Here is a 22,848-nt window from a genome sequence, read left to right on the forward strand (position 1 = left end):
GGAGAGGAAGCATACAGGCTGAAAGAAGGGAAGAAAGATTGGATGCACAGTCAGAAGAAGAAAGTGCAACCAGAGACTCATGAACACCAGACAACAAGGTAGGAAAAATTATTTTATTTTAAATTTAGTGATCAAAATGTGTCTGAATTTATATCTGCTGTCTATATTTTGCAATATGGCCCCCTATTACTAAACCGCAATAGCGGTTTTTAGCGCAGGGAGCCTATGAGTGTTGAGAGCAGCGCTGGGCATTCAGTGCAGCTCCCTGCGCTAAAAACTGCTATTGTGGTTTAGTAAAAAGGGTGGGGGGTATATTTGTCTATTTTTGTATGGTTGTTACTGAGGTGACAGTGCATAGAGTCATCTGCCTTGAGCTCTTTGAAAAAACCCCGGAATAGGAATGATAATTAACATTTTCTCAGCGTACAGTGTGCTTTGTGTTTTTTTAAAAAAATTTTATTGTTGGTAAACATAGAAACATAGAAATAGACAGCAGATAAGGGCCACGGCCCATCAAGTCTGCCCACTCCAATGACCCTCCCTATCTATCTTTGTGGATAGATCCCACATGTCTGTCCCATCTGGCCTTAAAATCTGGCACGCTGCTGGCCTCAATAACCTGAAGTGGAAGACTATCATTTTGACTTGGTCATTTTAAAAGTAGCTCACAAGCCCAAAAAGTGTGGGCACCCCTGGTGTAGCTGCTTGGCAAATGGTATTCAGTGAGGCAGACTTTAAAAGAGGACCACTGTTGCTGGGGTAGCTCAAATTATGAAACTTCAAATTTTTCTATCTCTGGAGGGCTCACAATTAAAAAAAAAAAAAATACAAAAACAGTTGATGTGGAATTTGAACCTGGATCCCCTGATTACTCTCTGCTCTGTGTATACATCTGTGTGGCTGTTTTATATGATGGCCATTCCTATGTTGCCACAAGATGAATATGTCCTTTGTTTTCCCTGTTCATAATTTGGACATTTCAGTTTGTAAAATAGATGTTAATGCTGGATGTCTCCAGTATATGGCTATCCATCCCACATATACTTTAGATCAGGCTATATTCTGTTCTAAAATGCTTGCGAGATGGACATCCATTTGTGTCTTTCTGACTTGGCCGCTCATATTCTGAGTTGGATATCCTTTCTAAAATGTCACTCCACTCGACCACTGTAACAAGCAAAGGTATCCTTCTAGTGAGGCCCAGAAAACTTATGGGTAATGCATTCCTACCAGCAGGTAGAAACAGAATTCCCAATTCCTGAGTGAGCTTTTAACTACCTTGAGCCATCTATTAGAGAACCAGTATTTCTCAATCTCCAGCAGGTGGAGGACATGGTGAACCTCTGCAGTCTCAACTGGGTCAGGATGGTCCTATCTTGAGGAGGGGATGTTTTCTTCCTTCCTTCTTCTAATTATGGTCCACCTTAAATCCTGGTAATCCAGTGGTGTGGTAAGCCAAACCAGGACAGGAGCGATCCCTCCCTCCTCTGAGGTGAGGTGTCAGGTCCTGTCCCAGCTGTAGTATCACTGCTTGCCCCTTCCTTTCCTGTTGTAGAATCACCAAGCTCCCCCTCCCTCCTTCCCTCAGAGAAGCAGTGTAGACCTCCCCCCCAGGCCTACCTTAATCATTCGTGGCTCAGCAGGGTGAGTCGGGGTAGGAGACATCCTCTTACACTCCTGCCCATGCAGTCTCGCTGATAAAATGGCTGCCACAAGTTCCCATGGAAATTCATGAGACTTGAAGCAGTTTCGTGAATTTCCGTAGGAACTTGTAGCATCCATTTTTTCAGCGAGACTGTGCGGCATCACTCCTGCTCCAATTCACCCCGTTGGACCACAAGTGACTAAGGTAGGTGGGGGGAGGGGGGGCAAGTCCTACACTACTTTTCCGAGGGAAGGAGGGAGGGGGCGCATTGTGATTCTAAAGCAGGAAGTGAGGGAAGGAAGGAAGGGGCATGCGGTAATTCTACAGCTGGGACAATATCAGACACTTCACCTCGGGAGAGAGAGTGATCACTTCCATCCCAGCTTGGTTCACCCACCACTGGACCACCAGGATTTAAGGTGGATCTGAATATAAACCAAGACCCCCATTTTGAGCAATTTTTTGGGCCCAAAAATCTTGATTTATATTCGTGTATATAGGGTACTATGCCTAAGGATTAAATAAGGCTGACAACTTCTTTAAAAACTTATCAAACAATTACCCATACCTGATAAATTCTGTTCAAATACTGCCCTGATAGGATCGTCAGGCTGGAAGTTCTTAACATCACCATCAGAAGCAAAATCTATTGCTTGATCTTTGTCATCTTGTTCTATTTCTGCCAATATCTATTCATATAAATTTAGGATGAGAAGGTGGTCATAAAATTATTAAATTCCTGTTTCATATCTCTCTGAATGAGACAATATAGCAATGTTACTTACCATATCAGTTGTTATCCAGGGACAGCAGGCAGCTATTCTCACTAGTGGGTGATGTCATCCGACAGAGCCCCGATGCTGACGTCTCACAAGCATACTTGCTTGTAGAAACTTTAGAAGTTTCGAGTCGCCCACACCGCGCATGCGCGAGTGCCTTCCCGCCCGATGTACCGGGCGTGTCTCCTCAGTTCAGATAGCTAGCAGAGAAGCCAATCCAGGGGAGGTGGGTGGGACGTGAGAATAGCTGCCTGCTGTCCCTGGATAACAACTGTTATGGTAAGTAACATTGCTTTATCCCAGGACAAGCAGGCAGGTATTCTCACTAGTGGGTGACCTCCAAGCTAACCACAATGGGATGGTGGGAGCGTTGGCAACTTAGGAGAACAAATTTTGCAATACTGTTTGGCCAAACTGTCCATCCCATCTGGAGAAAGTATCTAGACAATAGTAAGAAGTGAAGGTATGAACTGAGGACCAAGTAGCAGCCTTACAAAGCTCCTCAATCGGTGTCGATCTGAGGAAGGCTACAGAGGCTGCCATTGCTCTGACCTTATGGGCTGTGACTTTACGGTAAAGGGATAATCCAGCCTGGGCATAGCAGAAAGAGATACAAGCCGCCATCCAGTTGGAGATGGTCCACTTAGAGATAGGTCGCCCCAACTTGTTCTGGTCAAAGGAGATGAAAAGTTGAGGAGCAGTTCTGTGTGGCTTGGTGCGCTCCAGGTAGAAAGCCAAAGCACGTTTACAGTCCAGAGTATGAAGAGCTGATTCTCCAGGATGAGAATGAGGCTTTGGAAAGAACACTGGAAGAACAATGGATTGATTCAGATGAAATTCCGAGACCACCTTGGGGAGGAATTTAGGATGAGTGCGAAGGACCACCTGGTGGAAAACTGTGAAAGTTGGGTCCGCAACCAACGCTTGAAGCTCACTCATTCGACGACCAGAAGTGAGGCCAATGAGAAACACCACTTTCCAAGTGAGGTACTTCAGAGGAGCTTTGTTAAGAGGCTCAAATAGAGGCTTCATAACCTGAGAAAGAACAACACTGAGGTCCCAAACCACAGAAGGCGGTTTGAGGGGAGGATTGACATGGAAAAGTCATTTCATAAATTTGGAAACCACAGGATGAGCAGAAAGAGGTTTCCCTTGAAGAGGCTGATGGAAAGCAGCAATTGCACTCAGATGGACTCGGATCGATGTAGACTTGAGGCCAGAATGAGACAGGTGCAATAGATAGTCCAAGACTGAGGACAAGGAGGCATGTTGAGGCTCCTTATGACAGGAAACACACCAAGTGGAAAATCTAGTCCATTTTTGGGAATAGCATTGTCTACTAGCAGGCTTCCGGGAAGCTTCCAAAACGTCCTGCACAGCTTGTGCAAACTGAAGGGGAGTCATGTTGAGAGGAACCAAGCTGTCAGGTGTAGAGACTGCAGGTTGGGATGAAGTAGCGATCCCTGATGCTGAGTAAGCAGCGATGGAAACACAGGTAGAAGGAAGGGCTCCCTGCTGCTGAGTTGAAGTAGAAGAGAGAACCAAGGTTGCCTGGGCCACCGAGGAGCGATCAGAATCATGGTGGCATGATCGGACTTGAGCTTGACTAGAGTCCTTTGAATCAATGGGAACGGAGGAAATACATACAGAAAGAGATTCCTCCAGTCCAGAAGAAAAGCATCTGCCTCGAGGCGGTGAGGAGTGTAAATCCTGGAGCAAAATTGAGGCAGCTTGAAGTTGTGGTGGGCTGCAAAGAGGTCTATCTGAGGCATCCCCCACAGAGAGAAGATGTGATGAAGGGGCAAGGAAGGGAGAGTCCATTCGTGAGGCTGGAGAAGACGACTCAAGTTGTCTGCCAAGGCATTGCCCACCCCCTGAATGTAGACAGCTTTGAGGAAGGTGTTGTGGCGAACCGCCCAATCCCAAACTTTCAGAACTTCCTGACAGAGGGAGGCCGAGCCCGTGCCCCCTTGTTTGTTGACATAATACATGGCGACCTGGTTGTCCGTGCGAATGAGAACCACCAAGTCGTGAAGGAGATGCTGAAAATCAGTGAGAGCATTGAAGATCGCCCTGAGTTCCAGTAGATTGATTTGACACAGGCGGTCCGCACTGGTCTAAAAGCCTTGAGTGCAGAGACCATCCAGATGAGCCCCCCAAGCATAGGTCGAGGAGTCGATTGTGAGAACCTTCTGATAGGGAGGCGTGTGAAACAGCAAACCTCTGGAGAGATTGGAAGAGAGCATCCACCAGCGAAGAGACTGTGTCAGAGCAGGAGTGACCTGGATGTGACGAGTCAGAGGGTCGGACACCTGCGTCCATTGAGTAGCCAGTGTCCACTGAGGAATCCTGAGGTGAAGTCTGGCAAAAGGAGTCACGTGTAAGGTAGAGGCCATATGGCCCAGAAGAACCATCATATGTCTCACTGAGATGGACGGGCGAGAAGATACTGAATGACAAAGACGAAGAAGAGTTTCCAGGCACTGCGGAGGCAGGAACGCTGTGAGTCGAATGGTATCCAGAACAGCTCCTATGAAGGGAAGAGTCTGGGTAGGTTGCAGATGGGATTTTGGGAAGTTGATCTCGAACCCCAGACTCTGCAAGAAGCAAATCGTCCGGTGGGTCGCCTGGACGACTCCCTGAGCTGTGGAATCCTTGATGAGCCAATCGTCAAGGTAGGGAAACACCTGGAGACCATGGTTCCTGAGTGCTGCGGCCACCACCACCAGGCACTTGATGAAGACTCTGGGAGACGAAGCCAGGCCGAAAGGAAGCATTCGGTATTGAAGATGAAGATGTCCCACCCGAAATCTGAGGAATTGACGGGAGGCCGGATGGATGGGAATATGAGATCCAGAGAGCATAACCAGTCATTCTGCTCGAGGAGGGGATAGCGAGAAGCCAGGATCAACATGTGAAACTTCTCCTTGACCAGAAACTTGTTGAGCACCCTGAGGTCCAAAATAGAACGCAGATCGCCCGTCTTCTTCAGAACAAGGAAGTACCAGGAGTAAAAACCCTTGTTCTGTTGGTCCAAAGGGACCGGCTCGACGGCACAAAGCCGGAGCAAAGCCTGAACTTCTTGAAGAAGAAGGGCGGTCTGGGTTAAGTTGGAAGGATACTCTCTTGGAGGATGTTCTGGAGGAACCTGATGGAACTGAAGAGAGTATCCCTCCCGAACGATGGAAAGGACCCAGAGGTCGGTGGTATAGTCACCCATCGATGATAAAAATAATGGAGACGACCTCCGATGGGAAAAACAGGGGAGGGCAGAACGACGGAAGTTATGCTCCCTACGAGACAGTCAAAAAGGCTGGGGAGCCTTGGGGACAGCAGAAGGTTGAGGCTTTTGTTGGGGCTTCTGCTGATGCTGCCTCTTCACAGGCAGACGGATTGTAGGAGCCTGCTTAGGTGGGTAGCGCCGCTGATAGATCAAAGGCGGGCGCAATGTACGAGCAGGAGCGGGCTTGGGCTTCGGGCGGAGAATAAATTGAAACGACTTCTCATGCTCCGACAGCTTTTTAGTCGCCGCCTCGATGGATTCATCAAAGAGGTCTGCACCCGCACATGGAACGTTCGCAAGCCTGTCCTGGAGATTCGGGTCCATATCAATTGTCCGAAACCATGCCAGGCGCCACATGGCCACCGAACAAGCAGCAGCTCTCGCAGCGAGTTCAAAGGCGTCGTAGGAAGATTGCATCATCTGCATACGAAGCTGGGACAACGAGGCCAGGACTTCCTGGTACTCGAAGCGAGCCTGGGAGTCCAGGTATGGCAGAAACTTCCTGAGAACAGAGGGGAAGAACTCAAAGTAGGTAGCAAAATAAAAACTATAATTCAGGACTCGAGGCCATCGAGTTCTGATAGATGTGCCTGCCAAACCTGTCCATGGTCCTACCCTCCCGGCCAGGTGAAACAGAGGCATAGACCTGTGAGGGATGAGACCACTTCAAGGAAGATTCCACCAAGAGAGACTGGTGCGAGAGCTGGGCACCGTCGAAGCCTTTGTGATGCACCATGTGGTACCGGGCATCCAACTTCCCTGGAACAGCGGGGATGGAGTAAGGCGTCTTGAGACAGCGCATGAATGTCTGGTCCAGCAGTTTATGCAGAGGCAAACGGAGGGACTCCGCCGGAGGCTGGGGAAGATGCATCATCTCCAAGTACTCCTTAGAAAACTTGGAACCCGAGTCCAGGGTGATGTCGAGATCCTCCGCCATCTGACGAAGGAAAGAAGAGAAAGACAGCTGGTCAGCCAGCGCCGGGCCCCGAGAAGGACTCGATGAAGTCGAAGTGTCCTGATCAGCAGAGGCCGGAGATCGACAGGGAAAAAACGACCCCATGGTGTCCTCGAACTCCGGCATAGGAGGAGGTGAGTAAGCTGGTGGAGAATATTCCCTGAAGGGCTGCTTACAACGAGGCGAGTCATGCCTCGATGAATGCCTCGAGTGACGACCAGAGCTGTGTCTAGAAGCAGGTCTCGAACATTGAGGCGAACGATGTCCAGACGAGGCGTCCAGCGAGTAGATGGGGCTGGAGGCAGTGGATCGAAGCAGAGGAGGCTGAGAAGGAGCACCACGAGGCACAGGCCATGGATCGAGGCTCGGCATCGGGGTAAAGGACCCGCTCTATGTACGGAGGGGATCAGCTCCAACGGAGGGAGAGGCGAAGACTCAGCTCCATGCATCGAAGGGATCAGTTCCAGAAGCGGCATGGGCAAAGACTCTGCTCCTTGCGATGCATGCCTCGAAGCCAGACCAGACACTCGCCGAGACTCGGCTCCCAGCAAAGAGAGTGTACGTCGAGGAGGCACTAGAGGCAGCTCGACCTCGCGGGAGGCCTCCGCGTGCCCAGGCTGGATTTGGGAGAGAAGCTTCGGCCCAATCTTAGTAAAGAGCTCGACGAATTGCTTCTCCATCATGGCATGGAACGAAGCCGGCAAAAAGGGATCCGCATCAAAGGGACATCCTGCACGGACTTCGCGGTCTCGGCCACCAAGGGGCTTGGGCTTAGAAGCCTTGGGCACCTTGAGCACCACTGGAGGAATAGGAGGCTGCGGGGCCTGACCTGAGGAGACAGTGGAAGGCACCGCAGCAGGCGTCGGAGTCGAAGCTGGCACGAACGAGGCAGGCTTGAGAAGACTCGACGCCGATGCAGTCGAAGCGGAAGTCGAAGGCGCGGCGCTCTGCAAGAAGGAAGGCTCCGGTGACACCTCCATGCTGAACAGTGACTCCCACAAGATGCAACGATGCTTGAAAGCACGTGCAGTAAGTGTGGAGCAAGGCTGGCACAATTTCGGGAAATGTTGAGGCCCGAGACACTGGAGACAGCGTCGATGAGGGTCCGTCAATGAAATCCCGTGCTGGCACTTGACACACTTTTTAAAACCGGTGACCGGCCGGGACATAGGCCGAAAAAGCTCCGCCGCAAGATCGAAGCCGTGGGGCCGCGGCCACGTGGCCTGCCCGGTCGAATTGTCGGAAGAAATTTTTTTTTTTTTTTTAAAACAAGAAAACGCAACGCGAATCAACGATAATGAGTAAAAGAACCCAAAACCGCGGACTCAGAAGGCACAAGTGAAGAAACTTTGCGCAGAGAGTTGAAGACGGACTTCTCGGCTCAACGGAAAACGAAGAACTGAGGAGACAAGCCAGGTACATCGGGCGGAAAGGCACTCGCGCATGCGCGGTGTGGGCGACTCGAAACTTCTAAAGTTTCTAAAACTTCTAAAGTTTCTACAAGCAAGTATGCTTGTGAGACGTCCACATCGGGGCTCTGTCAGATGACATCACCCACTAGTGAGAATACCTGCCTGTTTGTCCTGGGATAAAAGCAATATATTATTAGAAGAAAACTGTGAGATTTCAGACTATTAAAGGACAATTCTTTAAGTAGGTATATACACTTCTCACTCCATATTCGACACTGTCTTCGCTCCTCCCCCATTCCAGCAGGGGAGAGCCGACAGAGGAGGGCTGCAGTCCGGCCATTAGAGAGAACATGAACTCGTAGGCCTTGAGCATGCGCAGATGCTCAAGGCCCAGCAAGAAAAGGAGGCCGATCTTCGGGCACCGGCACCAACGCACAGGACATGCCGGTTCCGGTGCCCAGGCCCAGATGACGGTAAGAAGCAGCGGGAGAGTGCCCAATCTTGCCGGGGGGGTGCCCAATCGTGGCAGGGGGGTGTCGTATCGCGTCGGGGGGGGGGGGGGGCGCCGGATCACGGGGGGGGGGGGCACTTGTAAATCGAGCCATGCTCGGTTTCCGAGGCGCCGATTTTGCGAATGTTTTGCTCATCTTGCAAAACACTCGCAAACCAGTGCACTCGTAAACCGAGGTACCACTGTATATATCAACTCTTCTCACTTTCTTCAATAATAGTAAATATACAGTCAGGTACTTATCCTCATAGTTGCCAGGGACAGTCAATCACAGGCGGAAAGAAAATTCTATTGCTGCTATATCCACTCCATAGAAAGATATAGGCAAATCAAATATTCAGCCAGACCCGACAGTGGCCATTTTGCAAAAAAGCTATATCAAGGGCTCTGGCCAACAAACAGCTTCTCTAAGAAAACACTGACCACCATTAGTGATACCATATATGCATGTCACAAGATAAGTGATTTTTTTTTCAGAATAATATTTTAAAAAGTCTCTATAAGGTGTCAGTTTTGTTTGAGAAGATGTGTGTGCGTATCTGTCTGGTCTATGTGTCTTCCCTCTACAACAAGCTTGTCCAACCTATGGCTCGCAGGCCAAAACCTGGCCCACCAAGAGCTTGTATCTGGCCCTCAGAAGCTCCTGCTTCCCTCCCCATGACTCAGCTGTCTGCAAGCTTCAGCTGCAGGATGCTGGAAGTTTGGGTTGGTCTCATTGTTTCAAGTCTTTTTTTTTTTTTTTATAATTCTTTATTAATTTTTGATACTTCAAAAGTGCAATACATGAATATATAACATAGTAACATAGTAGATGACGACAGATAAAGACCCGAATGGTCCATCCAGTCTGCCCAACTTGATTCAATTTAAATTTAATTTTTTCTTCTTAGCTATTTCTGGGCAAGAATCCAAAGCTCTACCCGGTACTGTGCTTGGGTTCCTACTGCCGAAATCTCTGTTAAAACCTACTCCAGCCCATCTACAGCCAAGGAAGCAGGAATTTTTTTATTTAAAAATGTATTAACCACAGCATCCCACAATCCTATGTGAAAGAGAGGACAACTGCGCACATGCATGTACTTTTGCCCTGCGAATATTACAAAGTATAAAATGTGGTCCCTAAAAGAAAAAGGATGGACACGCCTGCTCTAGAAGTAGTATACCTTAGCTGCATTTTGCTTTGGTAAACATAAGTGTGGTCAAATACACTCATTTTCCAGGGCTGCTGGGTAAAGTCATAATGGGATCATTTGTCCAAAGCCTTACTTTTTCAGGCTGTTTACGGTTAATTAAGTCTCATCACGAGCATGCTCAGTTTATCATGCTCATGCTATTTAGATTGTCTTCATTAAGTAACATGCTTGTGTTAGTAAGTTAAGACTTGGAGTTAACAGATATTAAATAGCTCTGTTTAGTAAGGTTAAGAATATTGCTTTGATTATTCCCATTGAATGGCAGTATATCAAAACCTTAAACAATGCTTATAAGTTCCTCATCTGCATAAGATGTTCCTTCATCTGCAAGATCAACTTGCAAATTTTTCCTAATCAAACTTAACATTTTTTCCTGACTTCTGCAACATGCAAGGTAAGGTTTTCCTGCATACATCTCTTATTTCCAGCTTATACACAAAGCTTTCCATGCAAGCAAAGTATTACTGAATAGACCTTAATTACATCAACAAAAGAAGTATCACACCAACAGAACCTAAGGGAACAGCATACTTAATATGGAATGGAGGTGTTTTCTGTTACAATCACTATGAGCTAGATTCACTAACCTTCCGATATGTGTCCGAACCGTATACAATTGGAAGCAGGCAGACCGATTCACCAACCATCTTCATGCAAATGGGGGTGATCGGAGGCACACCCCCAACTGACTGCACGGATCGGATTGAGTCGGGGAGAGCCCTGACAGTAGTGACAGGAGAAGCAGCCTCCTGCCACTGCTGTCAGGGCTCTGCCGGATTTTTTTTTTTAATAGGCTGCAAAATGTCAGGCCTATACATAAAAAAAGGAAAAAAAAAAAAAGCAGCCTCCCCATGCCGAACACCCCCCCCCCCAATATGTGCACCCGGCCCTGCACACGCACAGCCAACCGGCACGGCACACCCCCCCCCCCGACCGGCACAGGACACAGCATGCCCCACGGCATGGCGCACCCCCGACCAGACACTCCCCCTTACCTAAAAGTTGGAAGCAGGAGGGGTACTCAGTCCTTCCTGCTCCGTAGGCCTACAGCGGTGGGAACAGGAGGAATCGCAAAGTCCTCCTCCGATAAGAATGCGGGCTTTAGGCCCCCGCCCCATTGCATCATGTGAATCTAGCTCTATGTGGTTTTCATTTTTGAACTGTCACTTTCATGAAGCAATGTAGGAAAATAGTTTTAAGCCTGAACAAAATTTCAGTGTTCAATTACATACTAACAAATTTAGCATACCCTCTTCTTGAATATTTCTGGATCTTCATTATTTTCTGCTGCCAGGTTATCCAGCGAATCTGTTCTGCGGTAAGAATCTTTGCCATAGCTATTATCTGAGTAAGAGGAAAAAAAAAAAAAAGAACTAGATGTTCTGGATCCATCCTCCTCAATCTTACTCAAATTAGAGACATTTACCCCCTCTTTTACTAAGGTGCACTAATCGAATTAGCACACGCTAAATGCTTAACGCGTTCATGCATGCACTAAATCGATTAGCGTGCACTAATCAGTTAACGCACCTTAGTAAAAGAGGGCCTTAGATCTTCACGAATGCATTGAAATTAACAAGAGAGTCTATCAGAATTCCCTTTCCCAATAAGTAAATCACTGAAATGAGAAGGATGGGAAAAAAACCCCAAAAAACCACACACTGCACTACTCAATACTAGGGACAATCTACTCATTTCATGGGTATATTCTCAGTTTTCTAGTTGGTTTTAAAATTTATGTTTCAAAAATGTTATTTCTTCCTTCCACATGTCTGTACCCATAAAACGTCCTTTAAACTAAAGCATGGTCCATAACAGTTTGATTTTAAACGGGGGATCGTTTTTGAAGATTCACCATGTCATTTCACATATTTCAATTTTTCTCGCACTATTTACGATAAAGGTGCAGTTAGATTTATTCAATAAATTCAGTTAAGACATTTAATACTGTCTTAGTTTCAGCTTTAATTTGGTTGTTTTTTCAGTTAGATTTGTTCATTGTTTTCTCAATACTAGATAAGAGATACGCATGGTCTTTATGTTTTGAGGGTTTTAATGTTTTGTTGATCTATTTTAATTTTCAAAATCACTCGAGTATGTAAGGTATTACCGTCTATGGACACAACTGAAAAGCTTTGACAGTTTGTAAACATACATATCATTTCTGCTGATAACCTCTACGATATAAGATATATAAATATGGATTCCTAATTTGTTGTCAGCCATCCTAAACTACCATAAAATATATGAGCAGTGAAAGACCAACTGCAATAATCTTCAATGGTGAGAGTGATTTATAGATTATATCTTTGTAAACAAACAAACAAAGTGGAATACAATTCTATATATGTTTATCTATAGCTCTTACTTAACCAGGTTTCTGAATCATCCAAGTCTTGCACAATAAACTTTTCCACATGTTCAGTTCTGCTTTTTATAAATTGCAAACAGCAGAGAATGGATTCAGGTAACTCATCTGGAACCTAAAAATCACAGGAAGTCAAGCACAGTATATCACGAATGTATTCCAAACTACAAACACTTTAAAGCACAGTTACTTACCGTAACAGGTGTTATCCAGGGACAGCAGGCAGATATTCTTGACTGATGGGTGACGGCACCGACGGAGCCCCGGTACGGACAATTTTAGAGTGATTGCACTCTAAGAACTTGGAAAGTTCTAGCAGGCCGCACCGCACACGCGCAAGTGCCTTCCCGCCCGACGGAGGCACACGGTCCCCAGTTAGGATAAGTCAGCTAAGAAGCCAACCCGGGGAGGTGGGTGGGACGCAAGAATATCTGCCTGCTGTCCCTGGATAACACCTGTTACGGTAAGCAGGACAAGCAGGCAGCATATTCTTGACTGATGGGTGACCTCCAAGCTAACAAAAAGAGGGATGGTGGGAAGGTTGGCCATTAGGAAAACAAATTTTGCAAAACAGATTGGCCGAAGTGTCCATCCCGTCTGGAGAATTCATCCAGACAATAATGAGATGTAAAAGTATGAACTGAGGACCAAGTAGCAGCCTTGCAGATTTCCTCAATAGGAGTGGAACGGAGGAAAGCTACAGAAGCTGCCATAGCTCGAACTTTATGGGCCGTGACAGAACCTTCCAGTGATAGTCCGGTCTGAGCATAACAGAATGAAATGCACGCTGCCAGCCAATTAGACAATGTACGTTTAGAAACAGGACGCCCCAATTTATTCGGATCAAAGGATAGAAAGAGTTGGGGAGATGATCTGTGGGGCTTAATACGCTCTAAATAGTAAGCTAGAGCCCGCTTACAGTCCAAAGTATGCAGAGCCTGTTCTCCAGAATGAGAGTGAGGTTTCAGAAAGAAGACAGGCAGAACAATGGATTGGTTGAGATGGAATTCAGAGACAACCTTAGGGAGAAACTTTGGATGTGTACGCAGAACCACCTTATCATGATGAAAGACTGTAAAAGGTGGATCCGCAACTAGTGCATGTAGCTCACTGACCCTCCTGGCAGAGGTAAGAGCAATAAGGAAGAGCACTTTCCAAGTAAGGAACTTGAAAGGAGCTGTAGCCAAAGGTTCAAACGGAGGCTTCATTAAGGCGGAGAGAACCACATTGAGATCCCAGACTACAGGAGGAGCCCTAAGAGGTGGTTTCACATTGAAAAGACCCCGCATGAATCTGGAAACCAAAGGATGAGCTGAGAGAAGTTTCCCATGAACTGGCTCATGAAAAGCAGCAATAGCACTGAGGTGGACTCTGATGGAAGTAGACTTGAGACCAGAGTCAGACAAAGAAAGAAGGTAATCCAACAAGGTCTCCACTGCCAGGGACGTAGGATTATGATGATGAAGAAGACACCAGGAAGAAAATCGTGTCCACTTCTGATAGTAACATTGCAGAGTGGCAGGTTTCCTGGAGGCATCCAGAATAGAACGAACGGGCTGAGACAACAGAGTATCACTCGAAGTCAGCCCGAGAGATACCAAGCTGTCAGGTGTAGAGACTGGAGGTTGGGATGCAGAAGGGTCTCCTGATGCTGTGTAAGTAGAGAAGGAAACAATGGAAGAAGAATAGGCTCCCTGGAACTGAGTTGAAGTAGAAGGGAGAACCAATGTTGCCTGGGCCACCGTGGAGCGATGAGAATCATGGTGGCTTGTTCCCTCTTGAGCTTGAACAAGGTTCGCAACATAAGAGGTAGCGGAGGGAAAGCATACAGGAACAGATTGGACCAATCCAGGAGAAAAGCATCCGCTGCCAGACGGTGAGGAGAGTAGAGTCTGGAGCAGAAGAGGGGCAGCTGGTGATTGTGAGGAGCTGCAAAGAGGTCTATCTGAGGAGTGCCCCATCGAGCGAAGATGGACTGTAGAGTTAAAGGATCGAGTGTCCACTCATGAGGCTGGAGAATTCTGCTGAGCTTGTCCGCTAAGGAATTCTGTTCCCCCTGAATGTAGATAGCTTTCAGGAATAGTTGGTGATCTGTGGCCCAAGCCCAAATCTTCTGGGCTTCCTGGCACAAGAGGCGAGAGCCTGTCCCACCCTGCTTGTTGATGTAGTACATCGCAACTTGATTGTCTGTGCACAGCAGGAGGACCTGAAGAAAGAGAAGATGTTGGAAGGCCTTGAGGGCATAAAACATCGCTCTGAGTTCCAGGAAATTGATGTGATGCTTCATTTCCTGGGCTGTCCAAAGACCTTGAGTTTGGAATTCGTTCAAATGAGCTCCCCAGGCATAAGGGGAGGCGTCGGTGGTGATGACAAGTTGATGAGGAGGTAGATGGAACAGAAGACCTCTGGAGAGATTTGAGGATATTAACCACCATTGTAGAGACTGACGAAGAGATGATGTCACAGATATAATAATAATAATAATAACTTTATTCTTGTATACCGCCATACCCAGAGAGTTCTAGGCGGTTCACATAGGTTAAACATGGATTACATGCAGTTAAGAGTTGAACAGATTTACATAAATTAAGTATAGTTACGTGCATCGTTACGTGCGGTTCACATAAATTAAACATAGTTACATGCAGTTAAGTAATAGTTGAACAGAGTTGCGTGGAGTTAGGTGTTGAAAGGAGCAGGGATGCAGGCAGGGGAGAAGATAAAATTGGGGAGAAGGAAAAGGTGGGTCGGGGGGGGAGGAGGGGCGAGATAGAGGGGGAGGGGGGGCCATTAAGTGTCGTGGCTTTGGAAGAGGTGTGTTTTGAGTAGTTTTCTAAAGCTGGGGTAGGTTGTCATGAGCACGGATCCGTCGCTTGGGACCACTGGGTAGCTAGGGTCCATTGAGGAGTGCGCAGGTGAAGATGTGCGAAGGGTGTGACATGAACTGTGGAGGCCATGTGACCCAAGAGTATCATCATTTGCTTGGCAGAGATGGAACTTTGCAGAAGTAGCTGCTGACATAGAGATTGAAGAGTTTGGAGACGGTTGGACGGCAGGAATGCTCTCATGAGGACTGTGTCCAGCACCGCTCCAATGAATTGAAGTTTCTGAGTGGGGATGAGATGAGATTTGGGTAGATTGATCTCGAACCCCAGAAGTTGTAGAAACAGGATGGTTTGGTTGGTGGCCAGGAGTACTGTCTGAGAAGAATTGGCCTTGATTAACCAATCGTCCAGGTAAGGAAAGACCTGAAGGTGGTGAGAGCGTAGAAAGGCAGCCACCACAATCAGACATTTGGTGAACACTCTTGGAGAGGAGGCAAGACTGAAGGGCAGCACCTTGTATTGGTAATGACAATGATTGATCATGAAGCGGAGGTACTGTCTGGAGGACAAATTTACCGGTATGTGAGGGTATGCCTCTTTGAGATCGAGGGAGCATAGCCAGTCGCCTTGATTGAGAAGAGGGTAGAGAGTGGCCAGAGAAAGCATCCTGAATTTTTCTTTGACCAAGCATTTGTTGAGATCGCGAAGATCTAAAATGGGTCTGAGATCTCCTGTTTTTTTGGGGACTAGAAAGTAACGGGAGTAGAATCCCTGCCCCTTTTGATCTAGAGGAACTTCCTCTATGGCGTTCAGAAGGAGGAGGGATTGAACCTCCTGAAGAAGGAGGGAAGACTGAGGAGTGTTCAAAGCAGACTCTCTTGGCAGACTTAGGGCAGGAAGTGTCTGAAAGTTGAGAGAGTAGCCGTGGCGGATGATGTTGAGGACCCATTGATCCGAGGTGATGATCTCCCAACGGCTGAGGAAAGAAGTAAGACGGCCACCTATAGGTTGAGGTAGGTGGGCAGATGGTAGGTAGCTGGCTATGCCCTGGAGAACTAAGTCAAAAGGGCTGTGTGGACTTTTGCTGTGGAGGTGGCTTCGCAGGTTGCTGCTGTGGTGGCCTAGGGGTCTGTCGTTGTTGCTGACGTTGGCGCCTAGGTTGTTGGGCAGCTGATGGCAAGGGACGAGCCACATAACGGCGTTGAAAGGCCGACTGCTGTCTGAAAGGCCGCGCTGGTGGAGTCTTCTTTTTTGTTTTTAGCAGAGTATCCCATCTAGTCTCATGGGCGGAGAGCTTTTGGGTGGTAGAGTCCATGGATTCCCCAAAGAGTTCATCCCCCAGGCATGGTGCATTGGCCAACCGATCTTGATGGTTGACATCAAGCTCCGACACTCTGAGCCAAGCAAGGCGGCGCATAGCCACAGGCCGTTGCTCTGGTAGTAAGTTCGAATGTGCCATATATTGAGCGAACCATAAACTTACGGAGTTGGAAGAGAGATGTTGAGCAGTGGTGAAAAGCCTGTCGTTTTCGTTCAGGAAGGTACTTTTCAAAGGAAGCCATGGTGGTAAGAAGATGCTTAAGATAGAAAGAAAAATGGAAAGCATAATTACCAGATCTGTTAGCTAGCATTGCATTCTGGTATAACCATTTACCAAACTTGTCCATGGCTTTACCTTCCCTGCCAGGAGGGACAGAAGCGTATACACTAGCTCCGGCAGACTTTTTGAGCGTAGATTCCACAAGAAGGGATTCATGTGGAAGCTGCGGCTTATCAAATCCAGGGATAGGAATCACTTTGTATAAAGAATCCAATTTACGAGGAGCTACTGGGATGGTCAAAGGAGTTTCCAGGTTTTTATAAAAGGTTTCCCTCAAGATATCATGGAGGGGTAGTTTGAGAAATTCCTTTGGAGGCTGGTCAAAATCCAATGCATCAAGGAAGGCTTTGGATTTTTTAGACTCAGCCTCCAAAGGAATAGACAGAGATTCACACATATCTTTCAGGAAGGAAGTGAAAGATGTAGAATCTTGTTTGGAGGATGGATCAGGGGCAGCAGGATCATCCTCATCCGAGGAACACTCACCCTCAGAAAGAAAAGGCTCTTCGGAGTCACCCCCAGATCAGGGTCCCTAATATGGGAGCTACGGTCTCGAGACTCCGGAGTGAAGGGTTCCAGGTGTCGGGATTTGCGTGCCGACTTACCTGACCTCATAGACACGGTACCGGGAGATGTTACAGGCTGCATGGGTACCGAAGTCTGAACAGCCTGGTGTTGCGCTCTCGGTTCCGGTGCGAGGACTGGCATCGAGACCGATGAAGCGGAGTGGACCGGTAACGACAAAGTGGATGCAGACAAAAGAGGCTGCTCCACTGCCGGTACCGGTGGCTCACACCGGACCGAGACTGGAAGGCTCGGTGTCAAGAGAGCAGGAAGGAGCTGTTGTAACTGCTCCTTTAGCTGCACCTGCAGGACGGCTGCAATGCGCTCATCCAGAGAAGGCACCGGTACCGCCTTTTTCTTCTGCGGTACCTGCGGTGCCGCTCGACGTCCCGAGGATGACGAGCCCGAGGTCGAGGGACTCACCTCAATTGGGGCGGAGCACTTCCGCGGGCGCCTCGCGGTCGGCAGGACTGGGCTCGCTGCTATCGAGACCGGAGGACGCTCCAGCGGGGATGGCTTCTTAGCCGGCTTACCTGGGTGTTGCGACACCGGCGCTGTGTCACGCGGCGTCGACGAAGTGGGTGCCGACTGAGTTGGGGCCGATGCCGGTGTCGATGCCGCCGGGTCAGACATATCGGCACCGAAAAGCAACCGTTGCTGGATTTGTCAGTTTTTTAATGTACGTTTTTTCAAAGTGGCACAGCGGGTGCAGGTGGAAGCCTGATGCTCTGGACCTAGGCACTGTAAGCACCAGTTGTGCGGGTCCGTAAGAGAGATAGGCCGTGCACACCGCTGGCACTTCTTAAACCCTGGCTGGGGGGGCATGAAAGTAAAAACGGCTTCTGCCAAATCGAAGGCCGAGGCCTCGATGGTGGCAGCAGGCCCCGCCGGGGCAAAACCGACTAAAGTAAAGAAAAAAGAAAGTAATAATTTTTTTTTTTTTAATAAGAAAATAATAAAAGAAAAAAAGGAAATACAATTTCCTAACAGATTTCACGAGCGGGAAGGCGTCAGGAAAAAATCTTTTCAACAGCCGTTGAAAAGTGCGACTTCTTAGCTCCGCGGAAACTAAGAAACTGGGGACCGCGCGCCTCCGTCGGGCAGGAAGGCACTCGCACGTGCGCGGTGCGGCCTGCTAGAACTTTCCGAGTACTTAGAGTGCAATCACTCTAAAATTGTCGGTGCCGTCACCCATCAGTCAAGAATATGCTGCCTGCTTGTCCTGGGATAATAAAGGTTATACATGCTGGCTTACAGGACATCTACCTGCTCCAGATACAGTACTACATTCCCCTAGTCAATAAATTTAAGGTGTGACTGTTGCTTCATACCTCATGTTTCAAATGTTGTAAAAAAATGTTTTTATGCCCCAGAGGCTGTTATAGGGGAAAACACCCTCCAGGGATTCAAGACAAAGGCCTAGATTCCCTAAACCTCCAAACTGTGTGCGATCCGTTTCCGTTTGCATGCCGGCCGACAAATTCAGTAAAGGCCTGCATGCAAATGGGGACGATCGTTAACACGCCCCCTACCCACGGCCAGAGCGATCCCCGCTCATGCGCACACCCTGACAGTAGTGACAGAAGCAGCCTCCTGTCACTGCTGTCAAGGCCCATCCTCAATCTCTCCTGCCTGCCCTGCTCTGCCCAGATCTCTCTTGCCTGCTCCTGGACTCTCCTGCTCTCTACCGCCGTTCCCTGCAGTGCAAGCCCGTGGTTTTAAAGCAGATCTGCACTGCGGAAAACGGCAGCAGAGAACAGGAGTCTGGGAGCAGGCAAGAGAAATCTGCCCGACACCCCACCCCCATGCCCCGATCTCGAATGCCTGCTCTGCTCCGATCTCTCCCTCACCCCCTCCTGGCACGGCCCTCGCAGCACCAACAAGTTGGGAGCAGGAGGGGTGCTCAGTCCCTCCTGCTCCTAGTCCTCCCACCCCCAGCCCACCCCTGGTCAGCCCAGGCAGTCGGGCCCGGCCCATCCACTCCGGTACCTTTAAAATAGTTGGGAGCAGGAGGGGTGCCCGGTCCCTCCTGCTCCTTCCAGGCTCCCATCTTCTGGAGCAGGAGGGGTGCTCCTGATGCATGGGGAGAGGCCTAAGGCTCTGATTGGCTGATGTGCCTCAGGCTCCTCCCTTTGGAAGGGCCTGGGACACCTCAGCCAATCAGGGACTTCCTTAGGGAGGAGTCTAAGAAGTCCCTGATTGGCCTATAATGATCGATTTGCTTAGTGAATCTAGCCCAAAGTTAGACAAGTTCCTGCTGAACCAGAACGTACGCAGGTAAGGCTAGACTCAATTAGGGCACTGGTCTTTGACCTAAGGGCCGCTGCGGAAGTGGACTGCTGGGCACGATGGACCACTGGTCTGACCCAGCAGCGGCAATTCTTATGTTCTTATTAAGAGGTTCCACCTTTCAAATGTTGTAAAAAAAATGTTTTTTATGCATTAAGGGGTCCTTTTACTAAGGTGCGCTAACCGATTTACCCCCTCTCTTACAAAGGTGCGCTAAGCTTTTTAGCACGTGCTAAACGCTAACGTGTGCATGTTATCCTATGGACGTGTTAGCGGTTAGAGCACGCATTGATTTAGCGTGCGCTAAATCCGCTCTAAAACACTTAGCGAGCCTTTGTAAAAGAGGACCATAGTGCGCACTAAAGGTTTAGCGCACCCTAAATGCTAAGGTGCCCATTATATTCTAGGGGCGCCTTAGCATTTAGCATGCCTCAGTAAAAGGACCCCTTAGATCTTTATGAGCAGTTAGATCTTTTCATACTCTGATTCATGCATTTTTCATGTCAAAACTTGATTACTGTAACATCGTTTATGCCGGACTCACAAAATGTAATATCAGCTGGCTTCAAGCATTGCAGAATACTGCCATTAAGTTACTAGGGTTTAAGAGCAAAATTGACCACGTAACCCCTTTTTTTATATATATATATTCTCACTGGTTAGTTTTAGGATTCAATTTAAAATATTAGTACTTACTCAAAGCCATGGAACCCAGTTATCTGAACTCATTGACTATTCCTTATACTCCAGGACGTACATTAAGATCATGGCAAGATAATAGATTAGTTCTTGAGACTGCTGGCAAAACCAGATGGGCGTTTACTCATCATAAGGCTTTTTTTTTTTTTTTTAATCTGGCACCCAGTATCTAGAAACAACTTCCAAATAGTATTTGGTCTGAAACAAACTTCAAGGCCTTTAAGACTTTGCTAAAGACCTACCCCCCTCTTTTACGAAACTGCGCTGTTTCTAGTGCGGGGAGCCGCACTGCTCCCAACACTCACAGGAACTCTATGAGCGTCGGGAGCAGCGCAGGCCATTCAGTGCAGCTTCCCGCGCTAGAAACTGCTAGTGCAGTTTTGTAAAAGAGGGGGCTAGTTTTTTCAACTAGCTTTTGGGTCCGACTCCTTTCCCATGGACCATATTCACTAACTGAGAATTTTACATCAGGTTGCAATTGTTTGTATGTTATTCTTATTCTCTTGTATGAATGCATTTGCTTTAAGGACTGTTCCTTTCTTTCGTTTTTATTGAATTTTATTGTTATGTAAAACCGCTGAGAACTGTTGTAAGATTTGGGGGATATCAAATTTTAATAAACATAAACTTCTCTGCACAAAATAATATTCTCCTTAATGTTTGCCTCAATCTGCTGCTGAATGTCCTACCTATAGTAATATTGCAAAGTCAATCACACAGAGCAAGTCCTGCAGGACTCCCAGGGTACCTGCCTCCCCCTTGCCATTCTAACTCACTACTGATGGCAGGGGCAAAAGCAGAACTTCAGAAATTCTGTATATGTGTGGGTGTGTATGTACTCTATGGGTCTCATAATCGAAAGAGAAAAACGTCCAAAAACCGGCCTAAGTCGGCACTTGGACAATCATAAACGAAAGACGATAATCGAAATGGGTTTTGGATGCGTTTACAAACGACCTAGGCCTTCCCAGTGCCGCTGAATGACCATAGCTAAACGGGGCATTTCAGGAGTGTGGAGGGCGGGATTTGGGCGGGACATAGTCTGTGCTAGACTTAGTCGTACTGAATGTATAACCGAAAGTTTTACAACACAACCTAGACGGAACTTGGACGTCGTGACTTAGGCCATTTAAAACATGGTCTAAGTCTCAAAAACCTATATAAAGTGACCAGATAAACACTGCAAACACATAGTACAGACCCTCCCCCCCCCTCCCACACACACACATAAAAATCATAATCACAACTTTAAATATCTGCCTCCAGAACATCAGCACCTGGCAGCCATAGGAAAGCCTAGTAGAGCTGCAAAGAGGCGGCTTAAGTCATTTTGGGGGTGGGTTAGGGACCTATGGAGAGGAGGACCCAGGCCCATAAGCCACTGTAATCACTGCATTCATGGTGAAACATGTGCACTCCCTAAAAAACCCCAAAACCCTTTTGTACTGCCATATAAGTGGCTCCTGCAGCCATAAGGGCTATTGAGGTTGTAGACAGGTGGGTATAGGGTGTTTTGGGGGGGCTCACAATGACCTATAACAGAGATGTTTATGGGGCACCCTTTTTGTGAAGTTCAAAGCAGTGCCATGTCTGGGTGTCCAGTCCATCACTTTGCTGACCCCTTCCACGCCAAACAGGGCTTATTCTAGGCGTTTTTGACTTGGATGAATATTTGAATGAAAATGTGGCATAAAGAGGGACGATTTAGCAGCTTGGACGATCAGACGGCTGGACGTATACTTAGACGATTTTCAGGAAAAAAAATATTTTGGGTACATTTTTTGAAAATGTGTCCTAAACTGTGCTTGACTTTGGACGACTTATAATAATAATAAACTTTATTCTTCTATACCGCCATAGTCGACTTAGGCGAAAACTGACTTAGATGTTTCTTTCGATTATGCCCCTCCACATATGCATATAAATCGATAAGAGACTCTGATACAAAGAAATTAAAGAGTTTATTCATATATACGTTTTTGAACTGAAAAACCTCTAGTACAGCTTTTCAGTAATAATACAATTAGTAAATAGAGGGATCTAATTTATCAAATGTTGTCCCTATTTTGTGTATCTTTGGGAAAATAAAAAGCATAGATGTAATAAGTGAGGCAGAACAATGCCAAAAAAGTGGCATAATAAGGTGTGGGGGGGGAGGTCCACCCCAGGTGGCATCTTGGTGGGGGCGCCAACACCCCCCCTCCCCTGGCTGCACGCGGGACTTCACTTCCCCCACCCCCCCAACCATCTTTAACTGTTCGCCCCCAGAGCAGCAACTTCAACCTGTGCTCGCACTGGCTCTCCATCTGACATCACTTCTGGGCCCCGCGCCTAGGAAGTGACATCAGAGGAAGAGCCGAGTTGGTGAAGCTACTCGCGCCAGAAAAAAAAAATTAAGGGGGGAAGGGGGGCACGCGGCCGGGGGGATGGGGAAAGAGCGGAGGAGGGATGCCACGCCCCAAGCGCCTCTCACCCTTGCTACACTACCGGCCAAAAAGTCAAATACGGTTTGAGCTCATTCTCAGACATTTCTGCAAAAGAACTCTTGACATTAGAATTTGAACTGTGCATATTTTCCCCCCACCAAAGAGCAAGTTTCCCTTTAAACTCTCAGGAGCAGCAGCATCTGCAAAAACGAGCCCCTTACCCAGGAAGTGGCAAAGCGCGTTCCGTCATTTGAGGTAACCTAGCAACCGTCAACACACGCGCGCGCCGCCGCTCTGCC

General features: G+C 47.7%; 1 protein-coding gene across 4 annotated transcripts in view; it reads right to left on the bottom strand.

The window, feature by feature from the left end:
* Positions 1-22,848, bottom strand: part of LRRIQ1 (leucine rich repeats and IQ motif containing 1) — a 289,414-nt gene that overhangs the window by 266,396 nt on the left and 170 nt on the right. For 2 of the 4 annotated variants that reach the window (XM_033951656.1, XM_033951657.1), the window contains exons 2-4: positions 12,147-12,261; positions 11,028-11,122; positions 2,214-2,334 (exon numbers count right to left, since the gene is read on the bottom strand). In XM_033951656.1, the coding sequence (XP_033807547.1) occupies positions 2,214-2,334; positions 11,028-11,122; positions 12,147-12,261 (331 nt within the window). Of the gene's footprint in view, positions 1-2,213; positions 2,335-11,027; positions 11,123-12,146; positions 12,262-22,848 lie in introns of those variants that run through there. The other 2 variants (XM_033951658.1, XM_033951659.1) reach the window with 2 other exon arrangements.

The sequence above is a fragment of the Geotrypetes seraphini genome, chromosome 7 (genome assembly GCF_902459505.1).
Source record: "Geotrypetes seraphini chromosome 7, aGeoSer1.1, whole genome shotgun sequence".
Taxonomy (NCBI): Eukaryota; Metazoa; Chordata; class Amphibia; order Gymnophiona; family Dermophiidae; genus Geotrypetes; species Geotrypetes seraphini.